The 17939-nt window shown below is 43.4% G+C and overlaps 1 protein-coding gene and 1 pseudogene across 3 annotated transcripts in view; both read left to right on the top strand.

Annotated features, from left to right (window-relative positions):
* The window catches only part of A2ML1 (alpha-2-macroglobulin like 1), a 45978-nt gene that overhangs the window by 27470 nt on the left and 569 nt on the right, over positions 1–17939 (top strand). For all 3 annotated transcript variants that reach the window (XM_058743767.1, XM_058743766.1, XM_058743765.1), the window contains exons 20-35: positions 32–158; positions 1350–1471; positions 2311–2362; positions 2728–2811; positions 4711–4887; positions 5053–5134; positions 5489–5645; positions 7588–7662; positions 7834–7996; positions 10337–10551; positions 14107–14322; positions 14488–14615; positions 14784–14874; positions 15252–15320; positions 16186–16288; positions 16729–16770. In XM_058743767.1, coding sequence (XP_058599750.1) covers positions 32–158; positions 1350–1471; positions 2311–2362; positions 2728–2811; positions 4711–4887; positions 5053–5134; positions 5489–5645; positions 7588–7662; positions 7834–7996; positions 10337–10551; positions 14107–14322; positions 14488–14615; positions 14784–14874; positions 15252–15320; positions 16186–16288; positions 16729–16769 — 1902 coding nt within the window. In that variant the 3' untranslated portion in view covers position 16770. The remainder of the gene's footprint in view (positions 1–31; positions 159–1349; positions 1472–2310; positions 2363–2727; positions 2812–4710; positions 4888–5052; positions 5135–5488; positions 5646–7587; positions 7663–7833; positions 7997–10336; positions 10552–14106; positions 14323–14487; positions 14616–14783; positions 14875–15251; positions 15321–16185; positions 16289–16728; positions 16771–17939) is intronic.
* Positions 10965–11859, top strand: LOC131520051 (small ribosomal subunit protein uS8-like; annotated as a pseudogene).

Here is a 17939-nt window from a genome sequence, read left to right as displayed (position 1 = left end):
CAGACCCTTTATATTTCCTAAACATCTTCAGGTTCACACTCACCTGGCTAAATCCAATGAGTACCAGGTGGAATCGTGGACAGGTCCTCAGGACTCCTGCTGTCTCTGTGCTGATGAAGCAAAAAGCTATCACTGGAATATCACAGCTATCAAGTTGGGTAAGAGGAGGAGGGGGTGGAGGGAGCAAGAGAAGCATAGAGCAAAGCTCAGTCATTGAGAACGTTACCCTTTCCTCTCCTGCGTTCGCTTTGTTCTTGCTTTTTCATTTTATTTGCCTCTATTTTTGCCCCCTAAGCCTATGCCATCAATAAATAAGCAAATGCTCTTTGATCGACGACCAAAAAGTTATCCAAACGAGACTATTTTGAGTGCGTAAAGGGGAGCTTTTGATATTTATGCCAAGACAAGGGCTATAGAGTCTTGTTATTAATCAAGTACTTACTAAGGGCCAGCCTCTGTTCTAGCTGCTTGACCTGTACGAATTCATCTAACCGTCACAATAGAGATGTCATTTGCTCTTAAGATAAGATCCTGGCGACTTAAAGTATGGTCTTCCGATGTATTAGTTACCTAATACATTAGTTATCTAATACCTATCTGATACAACCACCCTGAAAACTTAGAGGCTTAAAAGAATAAACATTACTCATCACCCAGTTTCTGTGGGCCAGTAATCTAGGTACTGTTTAGCAGGGTGCCTCTGTCTCAAGGTCTCTCATCAAATACCAATCAAATCGTCACCCAGGGCTATGTTTTCATTTGGAGACTTGACTAGAGGAGGATCCGCTTCCAAGCTCCTTCCAAAGCCTCTGTCCCACACAGGCTGCGGTTCTTGGCCTCAGCTGTGGGCTGGTGGCCTCCCTCAGTTTCTCGTCACATGAATCTGTCCACCGGGCAGCCTCATGACAGGACAGCTGGCCACCTGCAGAGTAAGTGGCCCAAGAGAAAGAGTGCCCCTGAGATAGGAGCTATAGTCTTTTGTAACTTAATCTCAGAAGTGGCATCTCATTGCTTCTTTCCTATCCTCCTCTTTGGAAGCCAGTCACTTAATCCAGCCCATGCTTAGAGAGGAACTGACACAGCAGTATGAATACCGGGATGCAGAGATAATTGGGGACCCTTAGAGGTGGCCTACCACACTGGACCCGCATTATTGACATCACCCGGAAATTTGTGAGAAATGTGATATAGGCCCCACCCCAGATCTACTTAGTTTGTGTCGTAACAAGATCCACTGGTCTTTGAACGCCATTAAGTTCAAGGAGCACTGGTCTGGAGGGGAAGAGACCTCCTTGGACCTCTGGCAACAGGGCTAATTAATGCCTTCCTTTCTCCTTCTTTCTTGTCAGGTCATGTAAACTTTACTGTTACTACCAAGATTCTGGACAGCGATAAACTCTGTGGGAAGCAGAAGGGGTTTGTTCCAGAAAAGGGCCAAAGTGACACACTCATCAAACCAGTTCTGGTCAAGGTGAGTTTTCTGCAGGCTTAGCTTCACGAGGTAGAGACAGCACACATGCTCTGTGTGTGTCTAGCCGTACGGTTGGTCTCCCACGGCTGTCTGACTCCAAGTGCAGTCAGGTAGCTCATTTGCCTTCTTCTGTGACCCCTTTCTGCCCTTAATTATTTGCCTACCCCATACCAATGCTCTCTGACAGTGCCTAATACAGTGCCGGGTATAGACCCTCAATGAATGTTAGTTTCTCTTATTAAAAATCTCTACTATCGGCATTTGCTGCTTTTCTTTTATCCCCTCAGGAACCCCATTGCCAATCATGCCTCTTAGAAGTGTCCTAAACTTGCCCTTAGTTCTAGCCCTTGCACAGAAAGAATTTTACTGGTAGATCCATCCCTGTGTTGAAATGGAGTTCTCAGGGTACCCGGGTGGCTCAGTCGGTGAAGTGTCCCACTCTTGACGTTGGCTCAGGTCATGATTTCACGGTTTGTGAGTTCGAGCTCCACATCGGGCTCTGAGCTGGCAGTGTGGAGCCTACTTGGGATTCTCTCTCTCCCTCTTTCTCTGCCCCTCCCTGGCTCATGTGCTCACTGTCTCTCTCTCTCTCTCTCTCTCTCTCTCTCAAAATAAATAAATAAATAAGCATTAAAAAAATTAAAAAAAGGAAAGAAAAGAAAAGAAATGGAGTTCTCCTGAGCTTCAAGGAGAAGCTCTGTTTTCTCTTGTTGGGAGAAACCCTGGGGGCACAGGGAGGGCCTTTTCTCCCCATTTCCCATCCACTTCCTGTTCCTTCAGGGCCACCTGCCCTGACATTCACCTTCATTGTTTTCACCCTATGTCTCTCTTCATGTCAGCCTGAAGGAGTCCTCGTGGAGAAGACACACAGCTCATTGCTTTGCCCAAAAGGTGGGTGAGTGCAGAGAGGGGTTGGTACTGAGAATTCCCGTAGCCAACGGGAGACTTTCTTGGGCCAAAGGAGGAATATAAAGGACAGGAAAGGGTAGGAGAGTCTAAGGGTGCTGTCCCTAATAGGACCAATTAGCTGGGAGACAGGATGAAGAAAAAATGTACAACACAATTATGTGTTGTTTTTTTTTTTAATTTATTTTCGGCAAAGAGCACTGTGAATAGGTTAAAAGAAATTTGCCTCCATCCCATAGCAAGGACTGGGTACAGACAGCCCTGAATTATAGAAAGGTTTTCTATGGTTTGGGCTTGAACTCCCACTGTTTTGACCTTCTATGCTTTCCCCTTTTCTCTGCCTCTCACAGGACAAGTGGTTTCAGAATCCATTTCCTTGGAGCTCCCTGTGGATGTGGTTCCTGATTCAGCCAAGGCTTATGTTGCGGCTCTGGGTAAATAGCCAGAGATTCTTGCTCAAAAGGACAAAAAAAAAAAAAAAATGGGGCTGAAAGTTGCTGAAAGTGTGGAGTGGGTTAGGGCATGTGGACCTATCTGAGGGAAGATGTGTTAAATTAGAAGGGACAGAAGAAGAGCTTATTCTATGTAGTGGGCAAATACAGCCTCTAGATAAGAGTACATGTGGGATTAGATGTCTATGGTAGTTAAAAACAGAAAGGAGCCTGGATAGGAAGAAGTTAAAGGTCAGGGAAGCTTCATATGCGTTTAGGTTCAGGTGGTCTATAAACTGAGTGGAGGAGAGACATAATGTTTGTAGCAACCTTTAAAAAAATGAGGAATTTATCTAGTTGAGTATAGCGTAGGGGAAATAACACCATATTTACACAGACAGGGCACTTCTCTGGGCAAGGAGAGGGATTGAGTAGAAAAGCATGAGGTTGAAAATCATATCAAACCAGGTTGGGATCCCAGTACTGCCATTTGATAGCCACATGACCTTGAATAAGTAAACAATTCCGATCCTCCCCCGTCCTTCTGCAAGACTGTGATGATAACCCACCTCTCTGGATTGGTGTAAAAATTAAATATAAAGTTTCCACCACAATATCTAGCATATACTAGGAGCCCTGTGTATGTTAGATCATTTCTTTACTCTGATCCCCTACTAAGATCCTTTCCAGGATAAAATTTCTCTATTTTGACTGTAGTTGAGTCAGACCTCTAGTGTAACACTCATTTTTATTGTAGGATGTAGCTCACTGTCTATGTCTGTCTTTCACGCTGCATTGTGGGCTCCTTGAGGACAAGGGTCACCCCCCCCCTTTTTTTTTGAAAGAGAGAGAGAGAGCATGCAAGGGCAGAGAGAGAGGGGGAGAAAGAATCCCAAGTAGGCTCTGGCTGTCAGCATGGAACACGATGTGGGGCTCCATCTAATGAACTGTGAGATCATGACCTGAGCTGAAATCGAGAGTCGGACGTCTAATGGACTGAGCCACCCAGGCGCCCCACCTCCTTTTTTATTTGATTCTAGCACAGTTATTGCCACATAGTTGACATTCAGTATGTATTTATAGATTTGAATTGAACTTAATGGCTAAAAGTGCAGAGGTTAATGGGTCACTTAGATCAGGCTTACGGGTGTATAAAATATATGGCAGGTCAGTAGGTATAACTGGGAAAAGGGGATCAGGATTGTGTTTGCTTTGGCAGGAACATGGTGATTTGGAGGACAATGAATTTATATGCAGTGGAGGAACTTAGAGATTGAGTCTAAGTATTGTAGGTTTTGTTATGTTACTCACCAGCCCGTGACGTGTCTTCTTACAACCCTCCACGCCCTTAGGTAACCCATGTACTTCTTCTCTGTGTGCTCCAGCACCTTGTGTGCACCCAAAATGATCGCACTGTATTATAATTGTTTATAATGAATTCTATTTGTAATGTTTTGTAATTGTTTGCCCCTCGGATTATGATCTTTTGAGGTAAAGACTGCACTTGACTTACTGTCTCCCAGGCCACAGCGTAGGTACTCAACTAAATGATAGCTGATACGTGTTTGTTAAATGAATGACAATATGGGGCGCCTGGGTGGCTCAGTCGGTTGAGTGTCCGACTTTGGCTCAGGTCACCATCCCGCAGTCTGGAGTTCGAGCCCCGCGTCGGGCTCTGTGCTGACAGCTCGGAGCCCGGAATCTGCTTCGGATTCTGTGTCTCCCTCTCTCTCTGCCCCTCCCCCACTCATGCTCTGTCTCTCTCTCTCTCTCTCTCTCTCTCTCTCTGTCAAAAATTAATAAACTGTAAAAAAAAATAAAAAAAAATTAAATGAATGACAATAAATCAGAAGGCTTCTTTCTTCTCTCTACCATCACTTTCTCTCTTCTTTTGGATCTCAGGAGACATTATGGGCACAGCCCTACAGAACCTAGACAATCTGGTACAGATGCCAAGGGGCTGTGGGGAACAGAACATGGTATTGTTTGCTCCCATAATCTACGTCTTGCAGTATCTGAAGAGGGCAAGGCTGCTGACTGAGGAAATCAGGTCTCGGGCAGTGGGTTTCCTGGAGCTCGGTGAGTTGGTTCAATTTTTCTTCTTGAACGCATTCTCTAGGGGCTATGATAGGCTCATAAGATATAGGGAGGTTCCCTCCAAAGTGTCCCACATCCCTGAAAGTCTTGAAAGCCATGTTTTTTTGAAGTCGGTCCTGTGATCTAACCCCATATCTGGCTTCCCAGGGTACCAGAAGGAGCTACTGTACAAACACAGCAATGGCTCATACAGTGCCTTTGGGGAGCAGGATGAAAATGGAAACACATGGTAATATTGCCCAATTCTCAGTGGATCCCAGAGCGTAATTTCTGGGCCTGTGGAGCTATTCCTCTCTACCTCTTCCCTTAACCCCATTCCTTCTTACATCCGTCTTCTACTCCTTTAATACTGATTATTTCAGCCTCATGTAGGATCAAGCCCCTCACCCTTCTCCTTGAGCTTGTGCCTCCCCCGTTCTTGTCCCCATTGATACCCGTTAATACTTCCCTTTTCTAGGCTCCTATGGCATTATGTTTCCTCAATCCCTTTCTGGAACCATACGCCAGAATAAATGACAGAACTGTTGCACCCTCACTGGGGAATCTCCCCCTTCGTGCCACATTTCTCTCTTTACCCACGTAGGTTGACAGCGTTTGTCACCAAATGCTTTGGCCAAGCTCAGGAATTCATCTTCATTGATGAGAAGAATATCCAGGATGCTCTCAAGTGGATGGCGGAAAACCAGCTCCCCAGCGGCTGCTATGCCAATGTGGGAAAGCTCTTACACACAGCTATGAAGGTGCAAATCCACCCCAGGGCTCTCAGCCCATCACCACATCTGGGAGGAGCTTGCACCTCTGAGCAGAATCAAAAGGGCATAGGCCTGGGAGCCAGTGTTCTTCAGGTCTGAGCCCTGGCTCTGGGTGACCCCGGTCAATGTACTCAACCAGTCTGAGCCACAGCTTCCACGTCTGTAGAAAACGAGAACATGTGCTAGCACAAGGCTCTCAACCTGTGGTCCTCAGATCAGCAGCAGCAGCAGCACCTGAGAACTTGTTAGAAATGCAAATTCCAGTTGCTACCCCGCCTACTCTGAGAAACTCTGGAGGGTGTGGGCCAGATATTTGTATTTCTGACAAGCCCTCGAGGTGATTCTGATATTCCCGAAGGCGTGAGAACCACTGGACTAGACGTTCGCTGCGTCTTTTACTATCTCCCTGAATCGGAAGCGAAGCCACTTTCTCTGGTGACGACCCATAGGCAGTCCAGTGTTTTCTGTAAGAGGTTCGCTCTGTGCCAGGCACTATTCCAAGCACTTCGTTTATTTGATATTATTTAATGTTTACAGCCAATTAATCAGCTAGGTGCCGGTATACCACTATCACTCCCATTTTACAGATGAAGGTGCAGAGATTAGGTTAACCGCCCAAGGTGAATGGTAATGAGTGGGAGGACTCTATTTTGAACCATAGCCGCTGGACTCCATTCACTACGTTGCCTGCACCCCTCCCAAACACAGGCTGAGGTGTTGATGCTTCAGGAGAATTTGTTCCATTCGGAATATACCCAGTGAAGGAAAGATTTGTATGTATGTTGCTAGGGAAATCATTTACATTGCCATTCTGGGGCCTCAATTAAAACATTTTGAGTGTTAAACAAAAAAAGTCTCTGTATAGGATTCACTAGTACATTCCTTATGCCAGATTTTATCAGTGTCTCCAAATCTCTGTCCCCTTATACACTGAAATACACGTGGGAGTAGCACAAGCCAGGGCTTGACTTGAACAAGATGGAGGAGCTGTTTCCTCTTCCTGCCCACCAGCCCCAGCCAGGCTCTTAAGAAACCCATCACTGGGGCGCCTGGGTGGCTCAGTCGGTTGGGCGGCCAACTTGGGCTCAGGTTATGATCTCACGGTCCGTGGGTTCGAGCCCCACGTTGGGCTCTGTGCTGACAGCCTGGAGCCTGTTTCAGATTCTGTGTCTCCCTCTCTCTGACCCTCCCCCGTTCATGCTCTGTCTCTCTCTGTGTCAAAAATAAATAAATGTTAAAAAAAAAGAAACCCATCACCTGTGTAGCAAGCTTTAGTAATTTGGTGCAGGAGCTCCATAATTAAACTCCCTGGGTTCAACTCCTGCTGCTTATTAGCTGTGTAATCTCCAGCAAGCCATTTAGCCTTTTAAGGGTTTATTTTCTTATCTCCCGAATGAGGATAACAATTGTGATTAGCTATTTTTAAAAACTTGCTAATATCTTTCTGTGAAAGGCATTAAACGGGGTGGGTGCCATCTGATCTCCCCCCGGAGAAGAGGCTGGACGTTTTTTTTTTTTTTTTTTTTTAATTTATTTTCTTTATTTTGAGGCAGAGAGTGAGCACGAAGGGGAGGGGGTGGTGCAGAGAGATGGGGAGAGAGAAAATCCCAAGCTGTCGGCCCAGACTTGGGGTTTGGTCCGTGAGCTCGTGATCTGAGCTGAAATCAAGAGTCAGACGCTAACCAACTGAGCCACCCAGGCGCCCCCGGGGCCTTCTGCTTCTTGAGAGGATGTCTGTTTGAGGAGGCTCAGATTCAGGAAGAACCCGAGAATAAGAGATTTTTCTCCATATCCCCTCCCCTGTGATTGTCTGTATGCTTGTTTAAATAATACACCCATTCAGAGGGGATACTTTTTTGCAATCTGCGCACGAGTCATACAACGCGCTGTGCTGCCTGTGGCCCTGACCTCGTCTCCCTGCGTCCTCTAGGGTGGCGTTGATGATGAGACTTCCCTGACTGCATACATCACAGCTGCGTTGCTGGAGATGAGCAAAACCATACAGGTGCGTGTCTCTAGGGCCTCCTCTGTCTATCCTTCCTATTATGCCTACCTCTAGAGACATTGCACCTACCCTTCACCCTTGTAGACTCAAAAAAGGATACGATGACTTCCTTATCACTTCCCGTTTTCAAAGGAATGCCTTATAAACTCAGTTCTTCATTGTACCTTTTAGGACCCGATGGTGAGTCGGGGCCTACGGTGCCTCAGGAGTTCTGTTTCCTCCACTAGCAGCCTCTACACACAGGCCCTACTAGCTTATACTTTCTCTCTGGCTGGGGAGATGGACATCAGAAACACTCTTCTTGAAAAGTTAGACCAGCAGGCTATCATCACAGGTATGTTGGCCATGTTAGGAGTGTTTTGTCGAAATTGTGGAAATGCGCTGTGAGTTATCTGTGATTGTTCCTAGTCCCCGTCGTCCCACATATATTCAGTCTTAGAGAGGATTCCTTTTAGCACAAGGTGTGAAGTCATTAGGTCACTGTTGAGGGTTTTATAAGAAAGCCCATGGAAGTCCTTAAAAGGCATTGTTATACTTTTATTTATTTATTTATTTATTTTTTTTTTTTTTCAACGTTTTTTATTTATTTTTGGGACAGAGAGAGACATAGCATGAACGGGGGAGGGGCAGAGAGAGAGGGAGACACAGAATCGGAAACAGGCTCCAGGCTCTGAGCCATCAGCCCAGAGCCTGACGCGGGGCTCGAACTCACGGACAGCGAGATCGTGACCTGGCTGAAGTCGGACGCTTAACCGACTGCGCCACCCAGGCGCCCCGCATTGTTATACTTTTAACACGAAGAGAAAATAAACGGTGGGAGCTAGTCAAAGGACCCCTTGGTGTTGTAGAATCCCCCCTTTTGCCCATCTTTGACAATTCTTTGCTATGAGTTCACTGAGGTTGACGGGATAAGAGAGACTTCTCAAGGTCCTTTAAAAACTTTATGTACATAATCTCTACACCCAATGTGGGGCTCAAACCCATGACCCCGAGATCAAGAGTCTCATGCTCTTCCGGTTGAGCCAGCCAGGCACCCTAAAAACTTTTGGGTGTATTTGGAATACTATTTGATGTTCTAACAAGCATTTTATTGATCTAGCTGTGGGGTTAAAATCAAACTTCCAGGTAAAAGCTTAATCTTGGCCTTCATTTGTATGAATGTCGTTACTAACTTGTCCTCTCCTGGGTTCTGGGTAGTTTTTTGACTGGTACATAAACGACTCTAGTCATGAAATGAGTGTCTCAGACAGTGGGTTGCACATACCTGTTCCAGTGTATATTGATTTAATGAGATTATCTCTTCTCCATTATCTTGCATTGCCGGCTCACATGATTTCTCTTATGTTTTTCCAATTAGATTGCCTCCTGTGGGCTATTTATTTATTATCTTTAAATGGATAATTAATTAAACTTCTAGATTTCACTCTTCTTTTTTTTAATTAATTTTTTTTTTTAATTTACATCCAAATTAGTTAGCATATAGTGCAACAATGATTTTAGGAATAGATTTCTTTGTGCCCCTTACCCATTTAGCCCTTCCCCCTTCCCACAACCCCTCCCATAACCCTCAGTTTGTTCTCCATATTTATGAGTCTCTTCTGTTTTGTCCCCCTCCCTGTTTTTTTTATTATTTTTGCCCCCCTTCCCTTATGTTCATCTGTTTTGTCTCAAAGTCCTCATATGAGTGAAGTCATATGATTTTTGTCTTTCTCTGACTGACTAATTTCACTTAGCATAATACCTTCCAGTTCCACCCACGTGGTTGCAAATGGCAAGATTTCATTCTTTTTGATGGCTGAGTAATACTCCATTGTATATAAATACCACATCTTCTTTATCCATTCATCCCTCGATGGACATTTGGGCTCTTTCCATTCTTCGGCTATTGTGGATAGTGCTGCTATAATCATGGGGGTGCATGTGTCCCTTCGAAACAGCACCCCTGTATCCCTTGGATAAATGCCTAGTAGTATGATTGCTGGGTCCCAAGGTAGTTCTATTTTTACTTTTTTGAGGAAGCTCCATCCTGTTTTCCAGAGTGGCTGCACCAGCTTGCATTCCCATAGCTTTTGCTCTTTTTATTTCCATTTGCTCATCCCTTTCTTTGAGTTATCTGTCGTCTTGGTTGTCCTAGAGTTCTGATTTAGTCTCATATTCTATTTGCTCACCCTCATTAGCATTTTTCTGTGATTTCGCAGAGTTCTTACGCATATCCTGTCATTTTTACTCTTAAGATGTTGAACTGTTGATTAGGTAAAATAAAGGCTAAAAAATTAACAAAATTCTACACGCCAAAAACATGCCCCAAACACGTAAGATTCTTGTAAGTTTCTACTTACCTATCTCCACTGGCATTAGAATTGATAAATTAACAAGAGTGGTTTTCATGTGATTGCTGGAGGCATTTGTTGACACTCTCAGCTTCACCTTGAGGAATTATGGATGGCTCTACACACACACACACACACACACACACACACACACACGTATACACACACATCCCTGTGTAAACATAATGGCCAATACACCTGAAGATTCCGAGAAATATTTTTTTTCTAACTCATGATTAATTTTTGGCTGGTGCTTGCTCTGCTCTGAGGTGTAACATTTACACATTGAATATGGGAAATCATCTCCTTCTAAGACCTTCCTGATTATGCTTCTTTCTCCACAGGAGAGTCCATTCACTGGAGCCAAAAGCCTACTCGGTCCCTGGATGCCAGACCTTGGTCTGAGCCTGAGGCTGTAGATGTGGAACTTACAGCATATATCTTATTAGCCCAGCTTAGCAAAGCCAGCCTGACTCAAAAGGAGATAGCCAAGGCCACTGCCATAGTGGCTTGGTTGGCCAAGCAACGCAACGCATATGGGGGCTTCTCTTCTACTCAGGTAAATAACCCACTCTCCAACCTCGACTTATCAGGTAGTATTAGGTCCTCTGTGGAGAGAGGACAAAACAACAAACAAACAAAAACAAGACACAAAAACTATTGCCCTTGACTTCTAGGTCAATAATTCTATAGGGAGGGAGGAAAAGCATGTGAAAAATATATAGGGTTCATAACGATGGGTCATATGAACACATAAATAGTACTATATGTACTTAATTCTCTTCCTTTGTAGAGTATGAAACATAATGGAATAAAGAGAAACATTATAAGATCAGTGTTTTATGGGTGAATAGGACATATATAATTATGGCTATATTATACATTAACAGATTAGAAGGCCAATTATGGAGTCAGAAACATAAAAGCAAGATTTTACAGGTATACTTCCTTCTATTGCAGGTATTGGGAAGCTAGTAAGATATACAGTTTCTATTTTTAAAAGTTCACAAACTAGCTCTTTCCGCCATCTTTTCGTGCTGCCATAATGGTGCACATGAATGTCCTGGCAGAGGCTCTCAAGAGCACTGACAATGCTGGAAAGAGAAGCAAACACCAGGTTCTTATTGGGTCGTGCTCCAAAGTCATCGTCTGATTTCTAACTGTGATACTGAAGCATGGTTGCATTGACAAATTTGAAATCATCGATGCTCACAGAGCTGGGAAAATTATTGGAAACCTCACGGGGGATGGGGGAGGCTAAACAAGTGTGGGGTGATCAGCCCCAGGTTTGATATACAGCTCAAAGGTCTAGAAAAATGGCAGAATAATTTGCTCCCCTCCTGCCAGTTGGTTTCATGGCACTGACAACCTCAGGTGGCATCATGGACCATGAGGAAGCAGGATGAAAACACACAGGAGGGAAAATCCCGGGAATTCTTTTCCTAGGGATAGAATATGCTCATGCAAATAAAATGCCTCACTGGACTCTTAAAAAAAAAAAAATTCACAAACTAGAAGTAAAGTTAGGAAAAGCTCTATAACTACAGAGCAGGATTTGGTTATACCAGAAAGAAACAAAAGATACAAAATAATGCACTTCAAAAGGGAAAGAGAGCTTACAACAACTTGAAGGATAAGAAAAGTCTTCAGGGGAGTAGCATTTGAGGTAGATCTAAAAGCATATGCAGGGGCACCTGACGGGCTCAGTTGGTAGAGCATGTGACTCTTGGTCTTGGAGTCGTGAGTTCAAGCCCCATGTTGGGTGTCGAACCTACTTACAAACAAAAAAATAAATAAAAGGATATGTAACATTTGGGGGGACAGCTATTACAAGGAAGGAGAAATGGCATGAGCGGAGACAACAGTTTGCAAAAGTATAGAATGACTGTCGGGAAAACTGGGTTAGCCAATGCATAACGGGACCTCAGTTTAAAAAGTTCGGACAGGTTTATACCATGGAGGCCCTTGTGTATTCAGACTCAAGATTTTGCCCATTCTGAGAAGCTATTAATTTTTTAACTTTGTGTCAGAAAGATTAACCTGTTACTTACTGTTACTTAGTGTAGGGGATGGTTCTGAGGAGAGAGACACTGGATTTGTTGAAGAGATAGGACACTCTTTCATTTGTCTAGGTTAGGGGTAAAGAGAACTTGAATTTGGTGGCAGTTGGGAAAAAGATGTAAAATCGCATGATATATTCAAATAGTATCATAAAAATTGTCTTAGATGATTATAAAGAGAGTAGTCATTAATTCATTTGTTCTGCAAATGTTATTAAATACATATCATATCCAACTCACTGATCATACAAAATAACCAAAAAAACATATTTCTTGTCTTTGTAAAGATTGTATTCTGACTCGTTGAAATTAGGGCCAGTTTCGTTGAGGATATAACATGTAAATAAGACCTGGAAAAAGAATATATTTTAACTGATGAAGTGTCTGGTAAAGATGTTAAGAGCACTGAAACTGAATATGGTAATGCCTTAATAGAAATTTAAAAAAAATTATATGGCACTGGGGCACCTGGGTGGCTCAGTCACTTGGGTGTCTGACTCTAGATCTTGGCTCAGGTCATGACCCCACGGTCGTGAGATTGAGCCCCGCATCGGACTCTGCACTGAACGTGGAGCCTGCTTGAGATTCTCTCTCTCTCTCTCTCTCTCTCTCTCTCTGCTCCTCCCCTGATTGGACTCTCTCTTTCTAAATAAATAAATAAATAAATTAATTAATTAATTAAATTAAATAAAAAAATTATATGGCACTATCCTTCCTTCCTGCAAGGAAATTCTTGGCCAAAGATCAGGAAGGACTTCTTTCTTGCTGAGCCCTAAATAATTATGATATACAATTTCAGAAAGCCGTGAGTGAAATGTTTAGAACTCTCAGTGACAGATACATGTCAGAATTGTTTTTCAATAAAATCCTTAGCTATTACAAGAAGGCACATATCACCCACAGTGGTTTTTCAGCCAGTGATGAGGTCTCGTTTCTTGAATTGTTTCCACATATTGGAGCAATAAGGACCTTTTGGGATCAAGTTCGCGGAGAGTAGATAGAAAGTTGTTTGTAGATAGTCAAACTGCATAGGAATCACTTGTTCGCAGCTTCCCCAGAGTGGGTGACCTGCCTTCCTGTTTTTCCAAAAAAAATTTTTTTTAATGTTTATTTTTTTTTTAAGAGACAGAGAGACAGAGTGCAAGTGGGGAAGGGGCAGGGAGTGAGAGGGAGACACAGAATCCGAAGCAGGCTCCAGGCTTGGAGCTGTCAGCACAGAGCCCGACGCGGGGCTTGAACCCACCAGCTGTGAGATCATGACCTGAGCCGAAGTCGGACGCTTAACCGACTGAGCCACCCAGGCTTTTATACGATAGTATGATGTCTAAATACAGCTGTTCTTTTTCATTTTGGGATAGGAAGATGTGGGGTTCCCTTATTCTGTAGATACTGTCCAAAGTGTCGAGCATGTAGATATTCTCATAGCAGTAAAATATAGCAATTTGCTGGACATCTCGTTCTGTTTTTTCTTTCCTCTAGTTGTCACTTATATAAATCATATTTGCAGAATGGAAAAGTTCTGATGCATTGCCTTCTTGGTGGCAGCTTATCTGTTTTCTATCCAAGTGAAGAAAAGATGGTCACATGGCACAGCGGCGAAGAAGCCTTAGTTCGCAAGGAAGGGTACCCTGATATCCTCTCCAGCTGTGCCATAGAAGATCATCACACAGCTAAATGACTTTGAAGAATGTGCAATTTTTAGGGCTATTATGTTACTGCTATTTCCTCTCCAAATAAGGAAACTGTAAAATATATACTGAACAGTTACCCACTTGCTTCTAACTATAGCCCATTCTGAAGCTAGGTTTGGTTGAAGACGGATATGAGATGAACCCGATAACCTATAGATGTGTCATAGCAACTTGATGACAATTTTCTAGACAGGCAAGATATGATTTCTATGTCGGTTTCCCCGGCATCGATGAACGTGGCTCTTACATACTTAGAAGAGGCGTCATCCACACTAGTGAACCAGACACGTAGGTTATCGGGTTATTTGAAGTTAATTCCAGTGGCTCACAAAATGTAAGCATATGCCCCACCGTTTTCTTCAGGATACTGTAGTTGCCCTCCAAGCTCTTGCCAAATATGCCACCACTGCCTATGTGCCATCTGAGGAAGTCAACCTGGCTGTGAAATCCAGTGAGAATTTCCAGCGTGCTTTCAACATTCAGGCTGCCAACCGGTTGGTATTTCAGCAGGAGACTCTACCCAATATCCCTGGAGCGTATACCTTGGAGGCCTCGGGCCAGGGCTGTGTCTACGTGCAGGTAAGCAGAGATCCATGAGAAAGAACCAGCACACATTGGGAAGGAGAGCCTGCGGGCGTCTTTGCCTCCAGTTGAACCTCCTGTCTCATTTGTGAAGAGAGTAGTTTGAGCTGTGCAATAAAGTTCTTCCCAGCTCTGATTTGGTTATCTATTTCCTCCTGCTAGTCGGTGCTGAAATACAACATCCCCCCTCCTAAACTTGCGGATACCTTTAGTCTTAGTGTAGAAGTGGGAAAGGATACATGTGAGCAAGTTGCTTCACCTCGATCCTTGGTGCTTACTATCCACACCAGGTGAGAAAAGCTGAGCTGGTGGGGGGGGGGCACCCGGATCATAGAAGCTGAGGGGTGTGTGTGTGTGTGTGTGTGTGTGTGTGTACGCGCGCGCGCACGTTGGGGCTACAGAGTCTGCTAAGAGTGAAAATAACGGGTTGACACAGATGCACCTCTTTCTGCCCTTAGTTATGTGGGGAGTCGCAGCTCTTCCAATATGGCCATTGTAGAAGTGAAGATGCTTTCTGGGTTCAGTCCCATGGAGGGCACCAATCAGTTAGTAAGTCTGTTCTTTCTGCTTCATTTAACAAGCTCTAAAAGGACATAAATGATCCCTAAAAAGCTGGTGAAATGGGCTTCATTTCTATCTATCTATCTTCATTTCTATCTATCTATCTATCTATCTATCTATCTATCTATCTATAATCTATCTATCTATGCATGTATATATACAACTCATAATTACATTATTTCAATGGGCTGCAAAAGTGCATCAGATGTGTTAAATGGAAACTGGAATCATCTTGGTTCCTTTGTCTTACCTTTTCCACAGTATATATTGTTTCCTTGATCATGACAGAGCTTTGGTATAGTACCCTACGGGATAGGGAAGGCTCTGGATCTTAGTCTGTTTTCTTGTCCCCCTTTCTTATTTAGCTTCTCCAACAACCACTGGTGAAGAAGGTTGAATCTGGAACTGACGTACTGAACATTTACTTGGAAGAGGTAGGTGTTCAGAAACTGAACCCAAGAGCTTGATTCCTTATGTAGCTTTGCAACTTCCCTTTTAATCTGTATATATTGGTGTCACATGCACAGGGATGAGGGAACCGGGAGAATGGGTCTGAAGCCACGAAGTGAATTCTACCTCCATGTTGTTTACTATAAAATATTCTTATTCACCTCTAGGGCAGTACTAACAGATACATCATGCGAGCCATCTATGTCATTTATTTTTTAAGTTTATTTATTTATTTTGAGAGGGGGTAGGGGCAAAGAGAGAGGGAGAGAGAACCCCAAGCAAGCTCCGCCCTGTCAGCGTAGAGCCTGATGTGGGGCTCGATCCCAAGAACCATGAGATCATAACTTGAGCCGAAATCAAGAGTCGGACACTTAACCAACTAATCCACCCAGGCTCCCCGCTATCTATGCCATTTAAAAATGTGTCGGCCAAGATGTGACCATTTTAAAATAAGGTGGTCAGGAAAGGCCTCTCTGAGGAGATGTTACCTGATCAGAGACCTGAAGGAAGAGAGAAAACCACTAGGAAGCAAAGAGCCTTTTAAAAAAAAAGAAAGATTCTGTTCCTTTGGCCACTTCAATTAGTTTAGTGGAGGAACCATGGGTTAGAGTAGACCAAGAATGGAGGGGACTTTGTCACAAGAAGGCCAGGAAGCTGTAAGATCCTAAGAAGAAAGAGTCAGGAAGTCGGCAGAAGCCAACATCTTGAAGACTGGCGTAGGGCAAGAAGGGACAGGTAGAAGGGTTTCAGGAGATTTGGGTGAAGACAAGAGTCTTTTAATCTCCGCATTACAGAGAGTGTTATTTTCTCTTTAGTTTTGATATGATGTTTTGTCTTTCTTCTCCACAGCTGAATAAGAAGACTCAGGCCTTTACCTTCACCATCAGCCAACGTATGTTGGTCACTAACCTGAAACCAGCAACCATCACGGTCTATGACTACTACCTCCCAGGTGAGGGCTGAGCTCTATTGTATCTCCCAATGTAGTTCTACCTCACTCTTCATGCTGTCTCCCCTAATTTTACAGATACTCTTTCCCAAGCAAGTAGCATATAATTACATTATTTGACCTCCTAAAACATTGCATTTTAACTGTATGTCATTTTTAAAAGTCTTCTGCACTAGCGATGTTTTACGACGGTCCACAGACCAAAAGGACAAGAGGGACCCTTGTTCTTTAAGGCCTGACTATTCGTAATGTTTTTGCTGCGATTAAGAATTTATCACAACAGTAGTGTTTGGAACTTTCCCGTAATTCGGAATATGCTCCTAATATGCTCATCGCGTCTAGGGATCCTCTGAACAGGGTTAAAGCAGTAGCTTTTATGAAGTACTTTCTCTTTGAATGCATGAGGGCCCTTATGTAATAATATATGTCCTTTCATCTTACAGGTGAACAGGCAACAATTCAGTACTCTGATCCTTGTGAATGAGGTAAGGATGAGCTTTTGCGGTAGGGTGATAGTATTCAAAAGTTAAGGGACCTTCTTCTGAGTTACTGTTATTACCTTTGGGGAGCTAGTTTTTGATAGAAAGTGGGCTTTCCTTTTTTCTTTTTCTTTTTTTTAAATCTTAAATCCTTTTTTCTTCTTGAAGTAAGCTTTACATCCATCGTGGGGCTCAGACTCACGACCCTGAGATCAAGAGTCACATGCTCTACTGACCGAGCCAGCCACATACCCCCTTTTTTTGGTCCTAAACTCTTTTTTTTTTTTTAAATTTTTTTCATGTTTATTTTTATTTTTGAGAGATACAGAGACAGAATGCGAGTGGGTTAGGGACAGAGAGCGAGGGAGACACAGAATCTGAAGCAGGCTCCAGGCTCTGAGCTGTCAGCACGGAGCCTGACATGGGGCTTGAACTCACAGACTGAGAGATCATGACCTGAGCCGAAGTCAGATGCTTAACCCACTGAGCCACCCAGGCACCCCGGTCCTAAACTCTTAAAGAAAGAATAATAATCTTAGGTCACACCAGAAAAAGTTAATAGTGGTATTTGTGGGAGGGGTTCTATGTGGTTTTTAAAAACAAGATTTTCTTCTGATTGAAATTGATTAATTTTTTAAATTATTTTTACATTCTACATCTTTGTTATATAAAAATACTAAGGGAAAAGTAAAGATTATTTGATCCTGCTCCTCTGAGATAACACTATTAATAATCTCATTGCACATTCAGGAGATTTTCTTGTAGGTAGCAAAAAGCTGGGGGAGCACCTGGATGGCTCGATTGGTAGAGCATGTGACTCTTGATCTCCGGGTTGGGAGTTTAAACTCACCTTGGGTGTAGAGATAACTTTATTTATTTATTTATTTATTTATTTATTTATTTATTTTTAAAAAATGTTTATTTTTGAGACAGAGAGACAGAGCATGAGTGGGGGAGGGGCAGAGAGAGAGGGGGACACAGAATCCGAAGCAGGCTCCAGGCTCTGAGCTGTCAGCCCAGAGTCCGACGCGGGGCTCGAACTCACAAACCATGAGATCATGACCTGAGCCGAAGTCGGAAACTTAACCGGCTGAGCCACCCAGGTGCCCCTAGAGGAAACTTAAAAAAAAAAACAATTAAACAAATAAATAGATAGGAAAAACTCTTTTACATTC

Source organism: Neofelis nebulosa, chromosome 8 (genome assembly GCF_028018385.1).
Source record: "Neofelis nebulosa isolate mNeoNeb1 chromosome 8, mNeoNeb1.pri, whole genome shotgun sequence".
Lineage (NCBI taxonomy): Eukaryota > Metazoa > Chordata > Mammalia > Carnivora > Felidae > Neofelis > Neofelis nebulosa.
This window is presented reverse-complemented; position numbering and strand designations above follow the sequence as displayed.